Source organism: Oncorhynchus clarkii, unplaced genomic scaffold (assembly GCF_045791955.1).
Source record: "Oncorhynchus clarkii lewisi isolate Uvic-CL-2024 unplaced genomic scaffold, UVic_Ocla_1.0 unplaced_contig_5650_pilon_pilon, whole genome shotgun sequence".
Lineage (NCBI taxonomy): Eukaryota > Metazoa > Chordata > Actinopteri > Salmoniformes > Salmonidae > Oncorhynchus > Oncorhynchus clarkii.
The window spans coordinates 127,506-140,000 of record NW_027261137.1 but is presented as its reverse complement, the minus strand read 5'-3'; the positions used below and the strand labels follow the sequence as shown (position 1 = coordinate 140,000).

General features: G+C 43.4%; 1 protein-coding gene across 6 annotated transcripts in view; it reads right to left on the bottom strand.

The window, feature by feature from the left end:
• Positions 1 to 4,770, bottom strand: part of LOC139405183 (protocadherin-10-like) — a 35,131-nt gene extending 30,361 nt beyond the window's left edge. For 4 of the 6 annotated variants that reach the window (XM_071147607.1, XM_071147608.1, XM_071147609.1 and 1 more), the window contains exon 1: positions 1,582 to 4,749. In XM_071147607.1, the coding sequence (XP_071003708.1) occupies positions 1,582 to 4,140 (2,559 nt within the window). In that variant the 5' untranslated portion in view covers positions 4,141 to 4,749. Of the gene's footprint in view, positions 1 to 1,581 lie in introns of all 6 variants that reach the window. The other 2 variants (XM_071147606.1, XM_071147604.1) reach the window with 1 other exon arrangement.
• Between the last annotated feature and the right edge of the window lie 7,725 nt (positions 4,771 to 12,495).

Genomic DNA, 12,495 nt, shown 5'->3' with positions numbered 1-12,495 from the left:
TACAGACTCAGTTTTCACCTGAATGACTGACTGTTTCAAAATGACTGATTCTAGTTAATTATGGATATAAAAGGTGATGCTGTATTATGTCTTCTGTTTTTATACATAACACACACTGACTGACTGACTGACTTACTGACTGTTTCAATGACTGGCTGACTGACTGTTTCAATGACTGACTGACTGACTGTTTCAATGACTGGCTGACTGACTGACTGACTGTTTCAATGACTGACTGACTGACTGGTTCAATGACTGGCTGACTGACTTACTGACTGACTGTTTCAATGACTGACTGACTGGTTCAATGGCTGACTGGCTGACTGGTCCAATGACTGACTGACTGGTTCAATGACTGGCTGACTGACTGACTGACTGACTGACTGTTTCAATGGCTGACTGACTGTCCAATGGCTGACGGGCTGACAGGTTCACTGGCTGACTGACTGATTCATTGACTGACTGACTGACTGACTGGTTCACTGGCTGACTGACTGGTTCACTGGCTGACAGGTTCACTGGCTGACTGACTGGTTCACTGGGTGACTGACTGGTTCATTGCCTGACTGTTTCACTGGCTGACTGTTTCACTGACTGACTGTTTTACTGACTGGCTGACTGTTTCACTGACTGACTGACTGGTTCAATGACCGACTGACTGGTTCACTGTCTGACTGACTGGTTCACTGGCTGACTGACTGATTTACTTGCTGACTGGCTGGTTCACTGGCTGACTGACTGGTTCACTGGCTGACTGACTGGTTCACTGGCTGACTGACTGGTTCACTGGCTGACTGGCTGGTACTCTCTCCAGCCACAGTCCACATAATAACCACACTGACTCTGCAGCTCACCCCAGCCCCTTGGAAGCACACAAGAGGGACATCATGTAGGCTTCATTTGCTCTGAGAGGCACTCCTGGCCCAAACTCAATATAAATGTCATCAATTCTGAGTAGGAGGAGACATGTCTTGTATGTTTTCATGCAGCTAGAAAATGACTACATCGAAGAGGCACCTGTGCCTTCAGATTCTACTGGTAGGCTGTGCTCTATACATCTGTAGACAGATGTACCATCTATCCTATCACCGGATTAGTCAGTTAAATATATATTGGGGTTGAACCTCGACAAGTGACCTCAACACTGTAGACCAATAATACAACATCTTTATGATATGACGTGTTATTTTATAATCCGCCTCATTAAAGCATTATAGACTGACTGCCAGGGGCGCGCTGAAAGGTGTATTGATTGTCCTTTCATAAATGGCGTGGAGGATCACAGCGTAGTTCAAGTCCTCTGGAATCCAAAACACACCTGGCTGTGTTGTTCAATCAAATCAATATTCTCTGGCTCAACACACACTTTAATTAAATAATATTCATTATGTGAAAACCTAACAAAGTTATGCACTTTGTTTCCCCTAAAAATGTTCACATGACCCATGTATTAAAGATAAAAGGAGAAAAACACAGAGATACACAAACAATTTTTCTTTGTCCCAATAGTCTAATGCACAGCGTGCATTTCAATTACAGACACTCAGACACGCACCAATGCTAATAGAAACCAAGCCTTACCTCATTGGAGAGGATGCTCCCGTTCGATAAGATGTCCGGTTGCTGGTCGCTGTACCCGGCCACTATGGCCCCGCAGGGGTTGGTGTGGTCCGTGTCGGTGCTGCGCGAGGGGCTGCATGGTTTGAGGAACATCAGGTCCGTTTTAGCGCTCTCCGGTGTCAGACACACCTGGTAGCAGTAGGAGTTCTGGTTCTGATGATGGGAACCAAACCCACCTCCCATCCCGACACCGCTGACACCAGACTCCTCCACAGGCACCTGGCCCACAGCGCCCACACCGGTGGTGACGTTGGTACTCTGGACCAGCATGATGTCCGACTTGCTGAGCTTCTTCTGTTTCCTGCCGTGCGCCTGGCGCGAGCAACACGGGCTGCAGCACAGGCAACACTCCCCCGCCATGAGGCACGTGTACAGGTCCAGCTTCTTGTCTTTCTGGCAGCGCACAGCCAGCACGATCATAGCCAGGAGGAAGATGAAGGAGACGGCACCCAAGGCGATGATGAGGATGAGGGTGAGATCCAGAGAGGTCTCTTTGGACTTGGAGGAAGATCCTCCTCGGTCTCCACTCCGTCCATCTATCACACTATCCACCAGGATCACACTCACGCTAGCCGAGGAGGAGAGTGGCGGCTGGCCGTGGTCCCTCACCTCAATCAGCAGGTCGTAGGAGCCCTGTGGGTCGCGCTTGGTGAAGACGCGGCGGGCTGTGCGCAGCTCCCCCGTCCGCCAATCCATGCGGAACATGCCCATCTCGTTGCCACGCAGAATGCTGTAGGAGAGCCGTGCGTTCTCGCCATCATCTGCGTCCATGGCGACAATACGCGTGACCAGGTAGCCCGGCTCGGCGGTGCGTGGCAGGTGTTCTTTGGCGGTGCCGTTCTTACCGATAGGGGCTATCACCGACGGCGCGTTGTCATTCTGGTCCACAATAATGACATTAACGGTGCTGTTGGAGGAGAGCTCTGGGCTCCCGGAGTCTTTGGCCTGCACCATAAAGCTAAACTCTTTCAACTGTTCATAGTCGAATGAACGCAGTGCATAAAGGTAACCAGTGTCCTGGTTGATTGACACATAGGTGTCGACGGACATGCCCTGGATGTCACACTCCAATATGGAGTAGGTAATGAGGGCGTTCGGACCAACGTCAGGGTCCACGGCGCTCACCGCGTGAATAAAAGCACCTGGTACATTATTCTCCGTCACATACACATCGTAAACTGGCTGCGTGAAGCGGGGTGCATTATCGTTCTCGTCGGAAACATGTACCTTGATGGATTTGCTCGTGGCGAGGGAGGGGAGCCCCTGGTCTTTGGCTACAACGGTGATTGTGTACGAGTCTGTGTTTTCTCTGTCTAATACTCCATCCGTTACTATGGTGTAGTAGTTTTTAAATGAAGATTTGAGTTTGAAAGGAACGTCACCCAAAATCTCGCAGCTTACCAGCCCGTTGTCGCCCGAGTCCCGGTCGGTGACGCTGAAGAGGGCTATGACGGTGCCCGGGGCGTCCTGCTCGCTCACAGACTCGGTCACCGTGCTGAAACTGATCTCCGGTGTGTTGTCGTTAACGTCGACCAGTTTGACCATGACTTTGCAGTGCGCGGGCACGGCGTTTGCTCCCAGGTCTTTAGCCTGGACATATATCTGGTGTGTACTACTCTCCTCGTAGTCCACTTCCCCAGCCACCTCTATTCTCCCCGTCCTGGCATCGATTTTAAACAGATCCTTTACCAGCGCCGGGTTGTGGTTACTGAATGAATACACTATCTCTCCGTTCTGCCCTTCATCGATATCAGTGGCGTTCAGCTGAATAACCAGAGTGCCCACTGGTGAATTCTCCCGTAGGCTCACAGTGTACACCGACTGGTCGAAGATGGGTGCGTTATCGTTGGAATCCAGGACTTTAACGACCAGGAGCGCGGTGCCCGTTCGTTGTGGCACGCCTCCGTCTACTGCCGTGAGCACGTACCGATGCACTGCCTGCTGCTCCCGGTCTAACGGTTTTTCCAGCACTAACTCCGCAAACTTGTTCCCGTCGCTCTGTGTCTGAACATCCAGGTAAAAATAGTTATTGTTCGTTATGGCGTAGGTGCTGAGCGCGTTAGTCCCGACGTCCGGGTCGAAAGCATTCTCCACCGGGAACCGGGTACCTGGGGTGGCACTTTCCGTTATCTCCACAGTGATGTCTGTCTCAGGGAAAGTGGGGGGATTGTCGTTGATATCCATCACCTCGATCTCCACGCGGAAAAGCTCGAGCGGGTTCTCCAGAAACACCTCGAGGTGCAGGTTGCACGGTACTGTCTGCCTGCATATCTCCTCCCGGTCTATTTTCTCCTTAACATAAAGATTCCCGTTCTCCAGGTTCACATCAAAGTAAGGGTTCCGCGAGCTGGGCACAGTCTGGAAGCGGCGGGCGGAAAGTTTGGTGATGTCCAACCCCAAATCCTCCGCGATATTCCCAATGACCGTCCCGTGTTCCTGCTCCTCCGGAAGAGAGAAGCGCAGCTGGCACACGGCTCCATCCAGCAAGACCGAGAGAAGGAGCGGGAATAACAAAATCATTTCCACTCCTCTCACTCTTCCTCTCTCAAGTGCACTTAGATATATGTCGTGGGTATTACTCCGATTTCTTATTCGAACTAAGCATTTCCCATCCCAGCTTCGGTTCGCAGGAATAAGGCACAATCAAAAGCTGCAATAATGAAAATAAAACTACGGCTGCTACCCATACCCAAATCAGCTATTCCTTCTTTCGCTCATTGCGTCGTCGTGTCAACCGGAAAGCATTCCTGTATTTGAGTCGTGAGAATCACGGCCATTTGATCCTCTCTTCTTTCAGCAAAAAAAAATTATATATTCAGTCCAGGTTTGTGAATTTTGGCCGAAGCGCCAACATCTCGGCAGGCAGAGGGAGGCAAGACGTGTAGACCCTAATACAATCCTCACCCACAGATGGAATCCTCACACGTATCAAGTCCCAACTAAGTGCCATAAAAATGTCAAAACGTTCCTTCACGAAGGCATAACTCCAGAAAGCACCATTCGCCTAAAATCCTAAACTTGAACACGGTTTGCCAACATGTAAATAAACGACAAAAATTGTACTTTCTCTCTCGCTTTTTCTCTCTCGCTCTATAATCAGTGCGGCTGAGCAGCAAGGAAAGCGGATGATCCTCTCTGCTCCACTCCTGTAAAGCGAGTGAGGGGGAGCGGGGTTGGTTTTGCGCACAGCATCTTTTCCCACCAGCCAATAGTGTCCGCAGACACCCGACGAGGTTACTCCTGATTGGGGCACCGGAATGCCAGGCAGCGCGCACCGTCCCACGGACCTGCCCGGACCCTTCTCTTTACTAACAACACGAGCCATCAAGCGGTGGTGGCGCTCGAGCCACTGCCCCAGCCCCGTGCAAACACGAGCATGAAGCCCCAGTCAACCGACACACCGGACAGAAATAAAATATTTCACATATCCCGTGAATGAAATAGTCAACTAGTGGGCAACGGGTGGAATGTGAATTTGCAAATCCGTCGACGGGTAACGTCTTGGTACAAAGCATCGTTTAATAAGAAGCATAGGCTCCCGGTACATGATGGCTTTAAGTTAAAAGCGCAGCCAGCGAATGTTGAAAGTGAATATTGTAGAAATCGCCTGTTCATCATCGTGATGTGTTGTGTTATTTTCTTCTTCGGTTCAGTTTGATGAATGAACACGAAGGTAATGACTAGAGACTATGCCCAGGCAAGCAACAACAACCCTGTAGGGAAAGATGGAATGAGTGTTTTATTTCAATAGCTGCTGTTTAAAATGAAAGTGTGTGTGTGTGTGGTATAGACCAAAACAGTCCGTGACCACAGGTAATATAGCGCTCTATTCCAGTGACGCAAATCTCTAATGATTTTCCTTCCGTACTGTCAAGCAAACACTCGAGTGCAATTAAGCACGCGCACACGAACACACTATCCATATAGGCTATCGATAATGATGATGTAGCCTATACTAGTCCGTGACTCACACTGACTCATTCATGGCCAGGTCGTCATGATATGTTGAATGGTCAACACAACATTTGCTTTCGCATTCTCTATCGGTCTATCTGTGATTGGTGAACATAGGCTATTGAGTATTGATGCAGTCAGCAGCTAGGATGTAGTCAGTAGGCCGTCTTCTTTCTTATGATACGTGACCGTTGGTTATTGATGTAGTAACCTAGAACCAAAGCTTGGGGATGTTGCCAATTCCAACCCGCCGTCATGACGCACGTGCCCTCTGGCGGTCAAAACAAACGGGATTGAAGATTGCCGAAACTTTTTAATTAACCCCGTCCCCTGTCAAGTTATCAATAAGCATGATTAATGTAAGATGTCTATCAAGATTATGTTTTGTTCAAATATACTACACAAATAATAAAAACGAAACTAAAACGGGAGGAAGGAATCAGTTATAAACATGTTTGTATTCATTCCCAAATTCCTTCATCCGCACTACTATCGATGTAAACAATATGATAGTATGCATCAATATTCTGTTATGTTCGTGCGGTAAAGACACAATGAAGAAGACATATAATTAACGTAAAGCTGTAAAAACAAAATAGCTGTAAAATGGGAGTAAATGATCAACATGTTTTAATTGCAATCTTTCTTCTTCTGGCACAACGATCATTCGTTTATAAAGGACATACCAAGGACAGACATGCATATAGTTGTATCCCAAATGGCACCACAATCCCTATATATAGTGCACTACATTTAACTAGAGCCATATAGGCCCCTAGTCAAAAAATTGTGCACTACCCAGAGAATAGTGTGTCTGAATGGAGCATCCCATAATTCATATTCCGTTTAATGTAGCATAGCCAAAGTCATGCTAATAGCCTTTAGCATGTTAGTACCGCTATCTTCACTGTTTCATCATTAGCCCACTCTCTCCGACCTTAGCAATGAAACTCATTTCATCACCCTAACCTACTTATTTGATTCGTAAGCCATATGGTTTAATAGGCTATGTGCTTGCGTCCCAAGCGTCCCAAAGTACACCGTATTCCCTATATAGTGCACTACCACGAGCCCTGGTCAAAAGGAGTGCATTACGTAGGGTGTAAGGTGCCATTTGGCACGGAGCATCATTCTATGCAGTGATTTGAAAAGAAAGGAACAAAAAAGGATAAACAGAAAGAGAGGAAGGCTGCAATCTAAGCGTCCTTCCTGACCCACTTATTGGAGTATACAAACAGACAAAACGTCGTTGAGGGTAATTAACATAAGCTTCCGATTCCGTATTTAATAGATAGTCACGCAGCAATTACGGGACCGTAATACAAAACAGACATGACCATTGTAGACTGGATTTAAGCAATATGGTGTTTAGATGATTTTGTAACATAACAAGTCTCACAGACAAAACGCTAGAGATACTGCTGGATGAATTACCATACTTGTCTTCTCTGATTCTCTGTGACAAAATCAGACTGGCACTCTAGTAGTGGGATGAGAGAGAGAGAGATTGAGAGAGAGAATCCTTCTGAAGGAATCTTCCCAACATTCTAGAGACCAAGGTCGCCCCCTAGTGATTGTTAGCGGTACTCTGTATAAGAGAGGATATTTCTACATCTCCCCATAAACACTGCTCTCAGAACAGTTTTACATATTCCCTCGTACACGTTAAGATGCAACCTGGTGGGAGGGAACTATTCCTAAATCTGTGTCTTTACTGAGGATGTGGTCTCCTCATAAACGCTGCTTTCTGACCAGTTTTACATATTCCACTCATAATGGTGATGATACTATCTGATCCTAGATCTGTGATCTCAGACCAGTTTTACATATTCCTCTCATAATGGTTAAGATACGATCTGATCCTAGATCTGTGCCTATTAGGCCTAACGGACACATTCTTTACCCAGAGACATGATTAAGTAAAAGCCATATCACCCCGGATATTATCGTTTCAATATGAGAGCGTGTATAATTTAACGGCTCTGAAATGACAAATGCCGACATAGTTTTCTGACGGACGGTGTCATAACCGGGGTTGATGGCGATGGCTGATGGTTTTGCGGGTGGCGGGTTTGACGGGGAAAGGGACAGAGACGTTGATGAGAGAACGGTGGCCTACCGTTAATATTTAATGCAATGAACACAAAAAAAAAGCAATTATGATGTCATTATCAGAGGGAGCAGCACAGGAACATATACTTATAGTGTCCCGGAGCAGACCATAATATTGATACAGGAGCCAACGCCTCAAAGCAGTTAGACTGCACTGCAGCTGACTTCTGTTCTACAGGGCAGACTGTAAGGGCTGTACCGTTGTCTGGATGAGCAGAGGGGCAGCACAATATTGGACAGTAGACTTCATGTGAAATAAATGACTTTCATTGACTGTAGCACAGCTCTCTTCACTGCTTGCTTTGCTACCTCTAACAACTACATTCCTTGCCAATGATGGAGTTGTAATGACATAGTTGAATCCCATACATTATTGCTTTGTATGGTAGACTTATTGTGAAATGGACCGCGAGCATAGGGTTCCATGTTGCATGATAACAAAATATTGTGAAATAGATGACTGCATTACACTAGACTCTGTTGACTATGTTGGTATACAACGAGTGAGGATGACATGTTGTGTTAATGTTGTAATGGTAGTTGAGTACTGTACCTCTGTCCAGTGTGTTATGTATGGTGAAATAGATGACTGCATTACACTAGACTCTGTTGACTATGATGGTATACAACGAGTGAGAATGACATGTTGTGTTAATGTAGTAATGGTAGTTGAGTACTGTACCGCTGTCCAGTGTGTTATGTATGGTGAAATGAATGGCAGTAATAGTGCTCTCTACTCTCTTAGAAAAAGACAAGAAAATGGTTTCAAAAGGGTTCTACGACCGTCCCCATAGGAGAACCCATTTTGGTTCCAGGTAGAACTCTTTTGGGTAGGATTCTACCTGGAACCCATTAGGGTTCTACCTGGAACAAAAAGGGTTCTACCTGGAACCACAAAGGTTCTTCATTGAGTTCTCCTATGGGGAGAGCAAAATAACCATTTTAGGTTCAATGGTAGGCCTATACTAGGGTTGAGTAATGAACAGTATTGTATGGTAGATGCATTGTGAAATGGTCAGCGCTAGTCTTTATGCACTGTATAACGAAGGGTTAGCAGTAGGTAGTTTTCCCTCTGAGTCTGAGAAAGAGCAGAGAGACGATGTGTTTTGCCAGCATGGTGCTGAAGCAGAGCTGTCCAAAAAGCTGAAGCTTTCAGTGTAGCACAACAGGACTGTGAGGTACTACACGCACTGTGAAAAGACTGCAAATAATGACATAATGCATATGGGCACACCATACCACTTAAACTGCCGCTGTACTGAGAGGAGCTGTCCATGGTTCTGAATAGGTACAGTATTCTGCTCAGTACATTAGGGCTGTAGTGAGAGGAGCTGTCCATGGGTCTGAAGAGGTACAATATTCTGCTCAGTACATTAGGGCTGTAGTGAGAGGAGCTGTCCATGGGTCTGAAGAGGTACAGTATTCTGCTCAGTACATTAGGGCTGTAGTGAGAGGAGCTGTCCATGGTTCTGAATAGGTACAGTATGCTGCTCAGTACATTAGGGCTGTAGTGAGAGGAGCTGTCCATGGTTCTGAATAGGTACAGTATTCTGCTCAATACTATAGATCCTAAGTGAGAGGAGCTGTCCATGGGACTGTAGGGAATGGTACAACAGAGAATGGTGCTATATAGAATGGTACTATATAGAATGATGCTATAGAGAATGGTAGTATAGAGAATGGTGTTATAGAGGATGGTACTAAACAGAATGGTACTATAGAGAATGGTACTATATAGAATGGCACTCTAGAGAATGGTACTATAGAGAATGATACTATATAGAATGGTACTATATATAATTGTACAATAGAGAATGGTACTATAGATAATGGTACTGTAGATAATGGTACTGTAGATAATGGTACTATAGAGAATGGTACTATAGAGAATGGTACTGTAGAGAATGGTACTGTAGATAATGGTACTGTAGAGAATGGTACTATAGAGAATGGTACTGTAGATATTGGTACTATAGAGAATGGTACTGTAGAGAATGGTACTGTAGATAATGGTACTGTAGAGAATGGTACTGTAGATAATGGTACTATAGAGAATGGTACTATAGAGAATGGTACTGTAGAGAATGGTACTGTAGATAATGGTACTGTAGAGAATGGTACTGTAGATAATGGTACTGTAGAGAATGGTACTACAGAGAATGATACTATAGAGAATGGTACTATAGAGAATGGTACTATAGAGAATGGCACTGAAGAGAATGGTACTATATAGAATGGTACTATAGAGAATGGTACTGTGTAGAATGGTACTATAGAGAATGGTACTATAGAGAATGGTACTATATGCGATGGTAGAGTAGAGAATGGTACTATAGAGAATGGTACTATATGGGATGGTAGTGTAGAGAATGGTACTATAGAGAATGGTACTATATGGGATGGTAGTGTAGAGAATGGTACTATAGAGAATGGTACTATATATAATGATACTATATATAATGATACAATATAATGGTACTGTAGAGAATGGTACTATAGAGAATGGTACTATATAGAATGGTACTATGTATAATGATACTATATAATGGTACTGTAGAGAATGGTACTATAGAGAATGGTACTATATAGAATGGTACAGTAAATAATGTTTCTGTAGAGAATGGTACTATATAGAATGGTACTATAGAGAATGGTACTATATATAATGATATTATATATAATGATACTATATAATGGTACTGTAGAGAATGGTACTATAGAGAATGGTACTGTAGAGAATGGTACTATATAGAATGGCACTATAGAGAATGGTACTATATAGAATGGTACTATAGTGAATGGTTCTATAGAGAATGGTACTATAAAGAATGGTACTGTAGAGAATGGTACTATAGTGAATGTTTCTGTGGTGAATGATACTATACAGAATGGTACTGTAGAGAATGGTACTGTAGAGAATGGTACTATATAGAATGGTACTATAGTGAATGGTGCAATACAGAATGGTACTATATGGAATGGTACTATAGTGAATGGTACTGTAGAGAATGGTACTGTAGAGAATGGTACTATAGAGATTGGTACTATAGAGAATGTTACTGTAGAGAATGGTACTATAGTGAATGGTACTGTAGAGAATGGTACTATATAGAATGGTACTATATATAATGATACTATATATAATTATACTATATAATGGTACTGTAGAGAATGGTACTATATATAATGGTACTGTAGAGAATGGTACTGTAGAGAATGGTACTATAGAGATTGGTACTATAGATAATGGTACTGTAGAGAATGGTACTGTAGAGAATGGTACTATAGAGAATGGTACTGTAGAGAATGGTACTATAGTGAATGGTACTGTAGAGAATGGTACTATATAGAATGGTACTATATATAATGATACTATATATAATGATACTATATAATGGTACTGTAGAGAATGGTACTATAGAGAATGGTATTATATAGAATGGTACTGTAGAGAATGCTACTATAGAGAATGGTACTATATAGAATGGTACTATATAGAATGGTACTATAGAGAATGGTTCTATATAGAATGGTACTATAGTGAATGGTACTGTAGAGAATGGTACTGTAGAGAATGGTACTATAGTGAATGGTACTTTAGAGAATGGTACTATATAGAATGGTACTGTAGAGAATGTTTCTGTAGATGATGGTACTATAGTGAATGTTTCTGTGGTGAATGATACTATATAGAATGGTACTGTAGAGAATGGTACTATAAAGAATGGTACTGTAGAGAATGGTACTATATAGAATGGTACTGTAGAGAATGGTACTGTAGAGAATGGTACTATAGAGAATGGTACTATAGAGAATGGTACCGTAGAGAATGGTACTGTAGAGAATGGTACTATAGAGAATTGTACTGTAGAGAATGGTACTATAGAGAATGGTACTATAGAGAATGGTACTATATAGAATGGTACTATAGTGAATGGTGCAATACACAATGGTACTATATAGAATGGTACTATAGTGAATGGTACTATAGAGAATGGTACTATAGAGAATGGTACTATATAGAATGGTACTGTAGAGAATGGTACAGTAGAGAATGGTACTGTAGAGAATGGTACTGTAGAGAATGGTACTATATAGAATGGTACAGTAGAGAATGGTACAGTAGAGAATGGTACTGTAGAGAATGGTACTATAGAGAATGGTACTGTGGAGAATGGTACTATAAAGAATGGTACTATATAGAATGGTAGAGTAGAGAATGGTACTATAGAGAATGGTACTATATAGAATGGTACTATATAGAATGGTACTGTAGAGAATGGTACTATATAGAATGGTACTGTAGAGAATGGTTGGTATGTCTCTATATTCAGATCACCATATATAATAAGGTCATTCATGTTGGTTTGTCTCTATATTCACATCACCATATTTAATAAGGTAATTCATGTTGGTATGTCTCTATATTCACATCACCATATATAATAAGGTCATTCATGTTGGTTTGTCTCTATATTCAGATCACCATATTTAATAAGGTAATTCATGTTGGTATGTCTCTATATTCAGATCACCATATATAATAAGGTAATTCATGTTGGTATGTCTCTATATTCACATCACCATATATAATAAGGTCATTCATGTTGGTATGTCTCTACCTACAGATCACTTCATCTATTGCTCTTGCTCCTCTTCCCTAGCGTTGTTTGGCTAAGCGGTACGTCCCTACATACAGATCACTTCATCTATTGCACTTGCTCCTCTTCCCTAGCGTTGTTTGGCTAAGCGGTACGTCCCTACATACAGATCACTTCATCTATTGCTCTTGCTCCTCTTCCCTAGCGT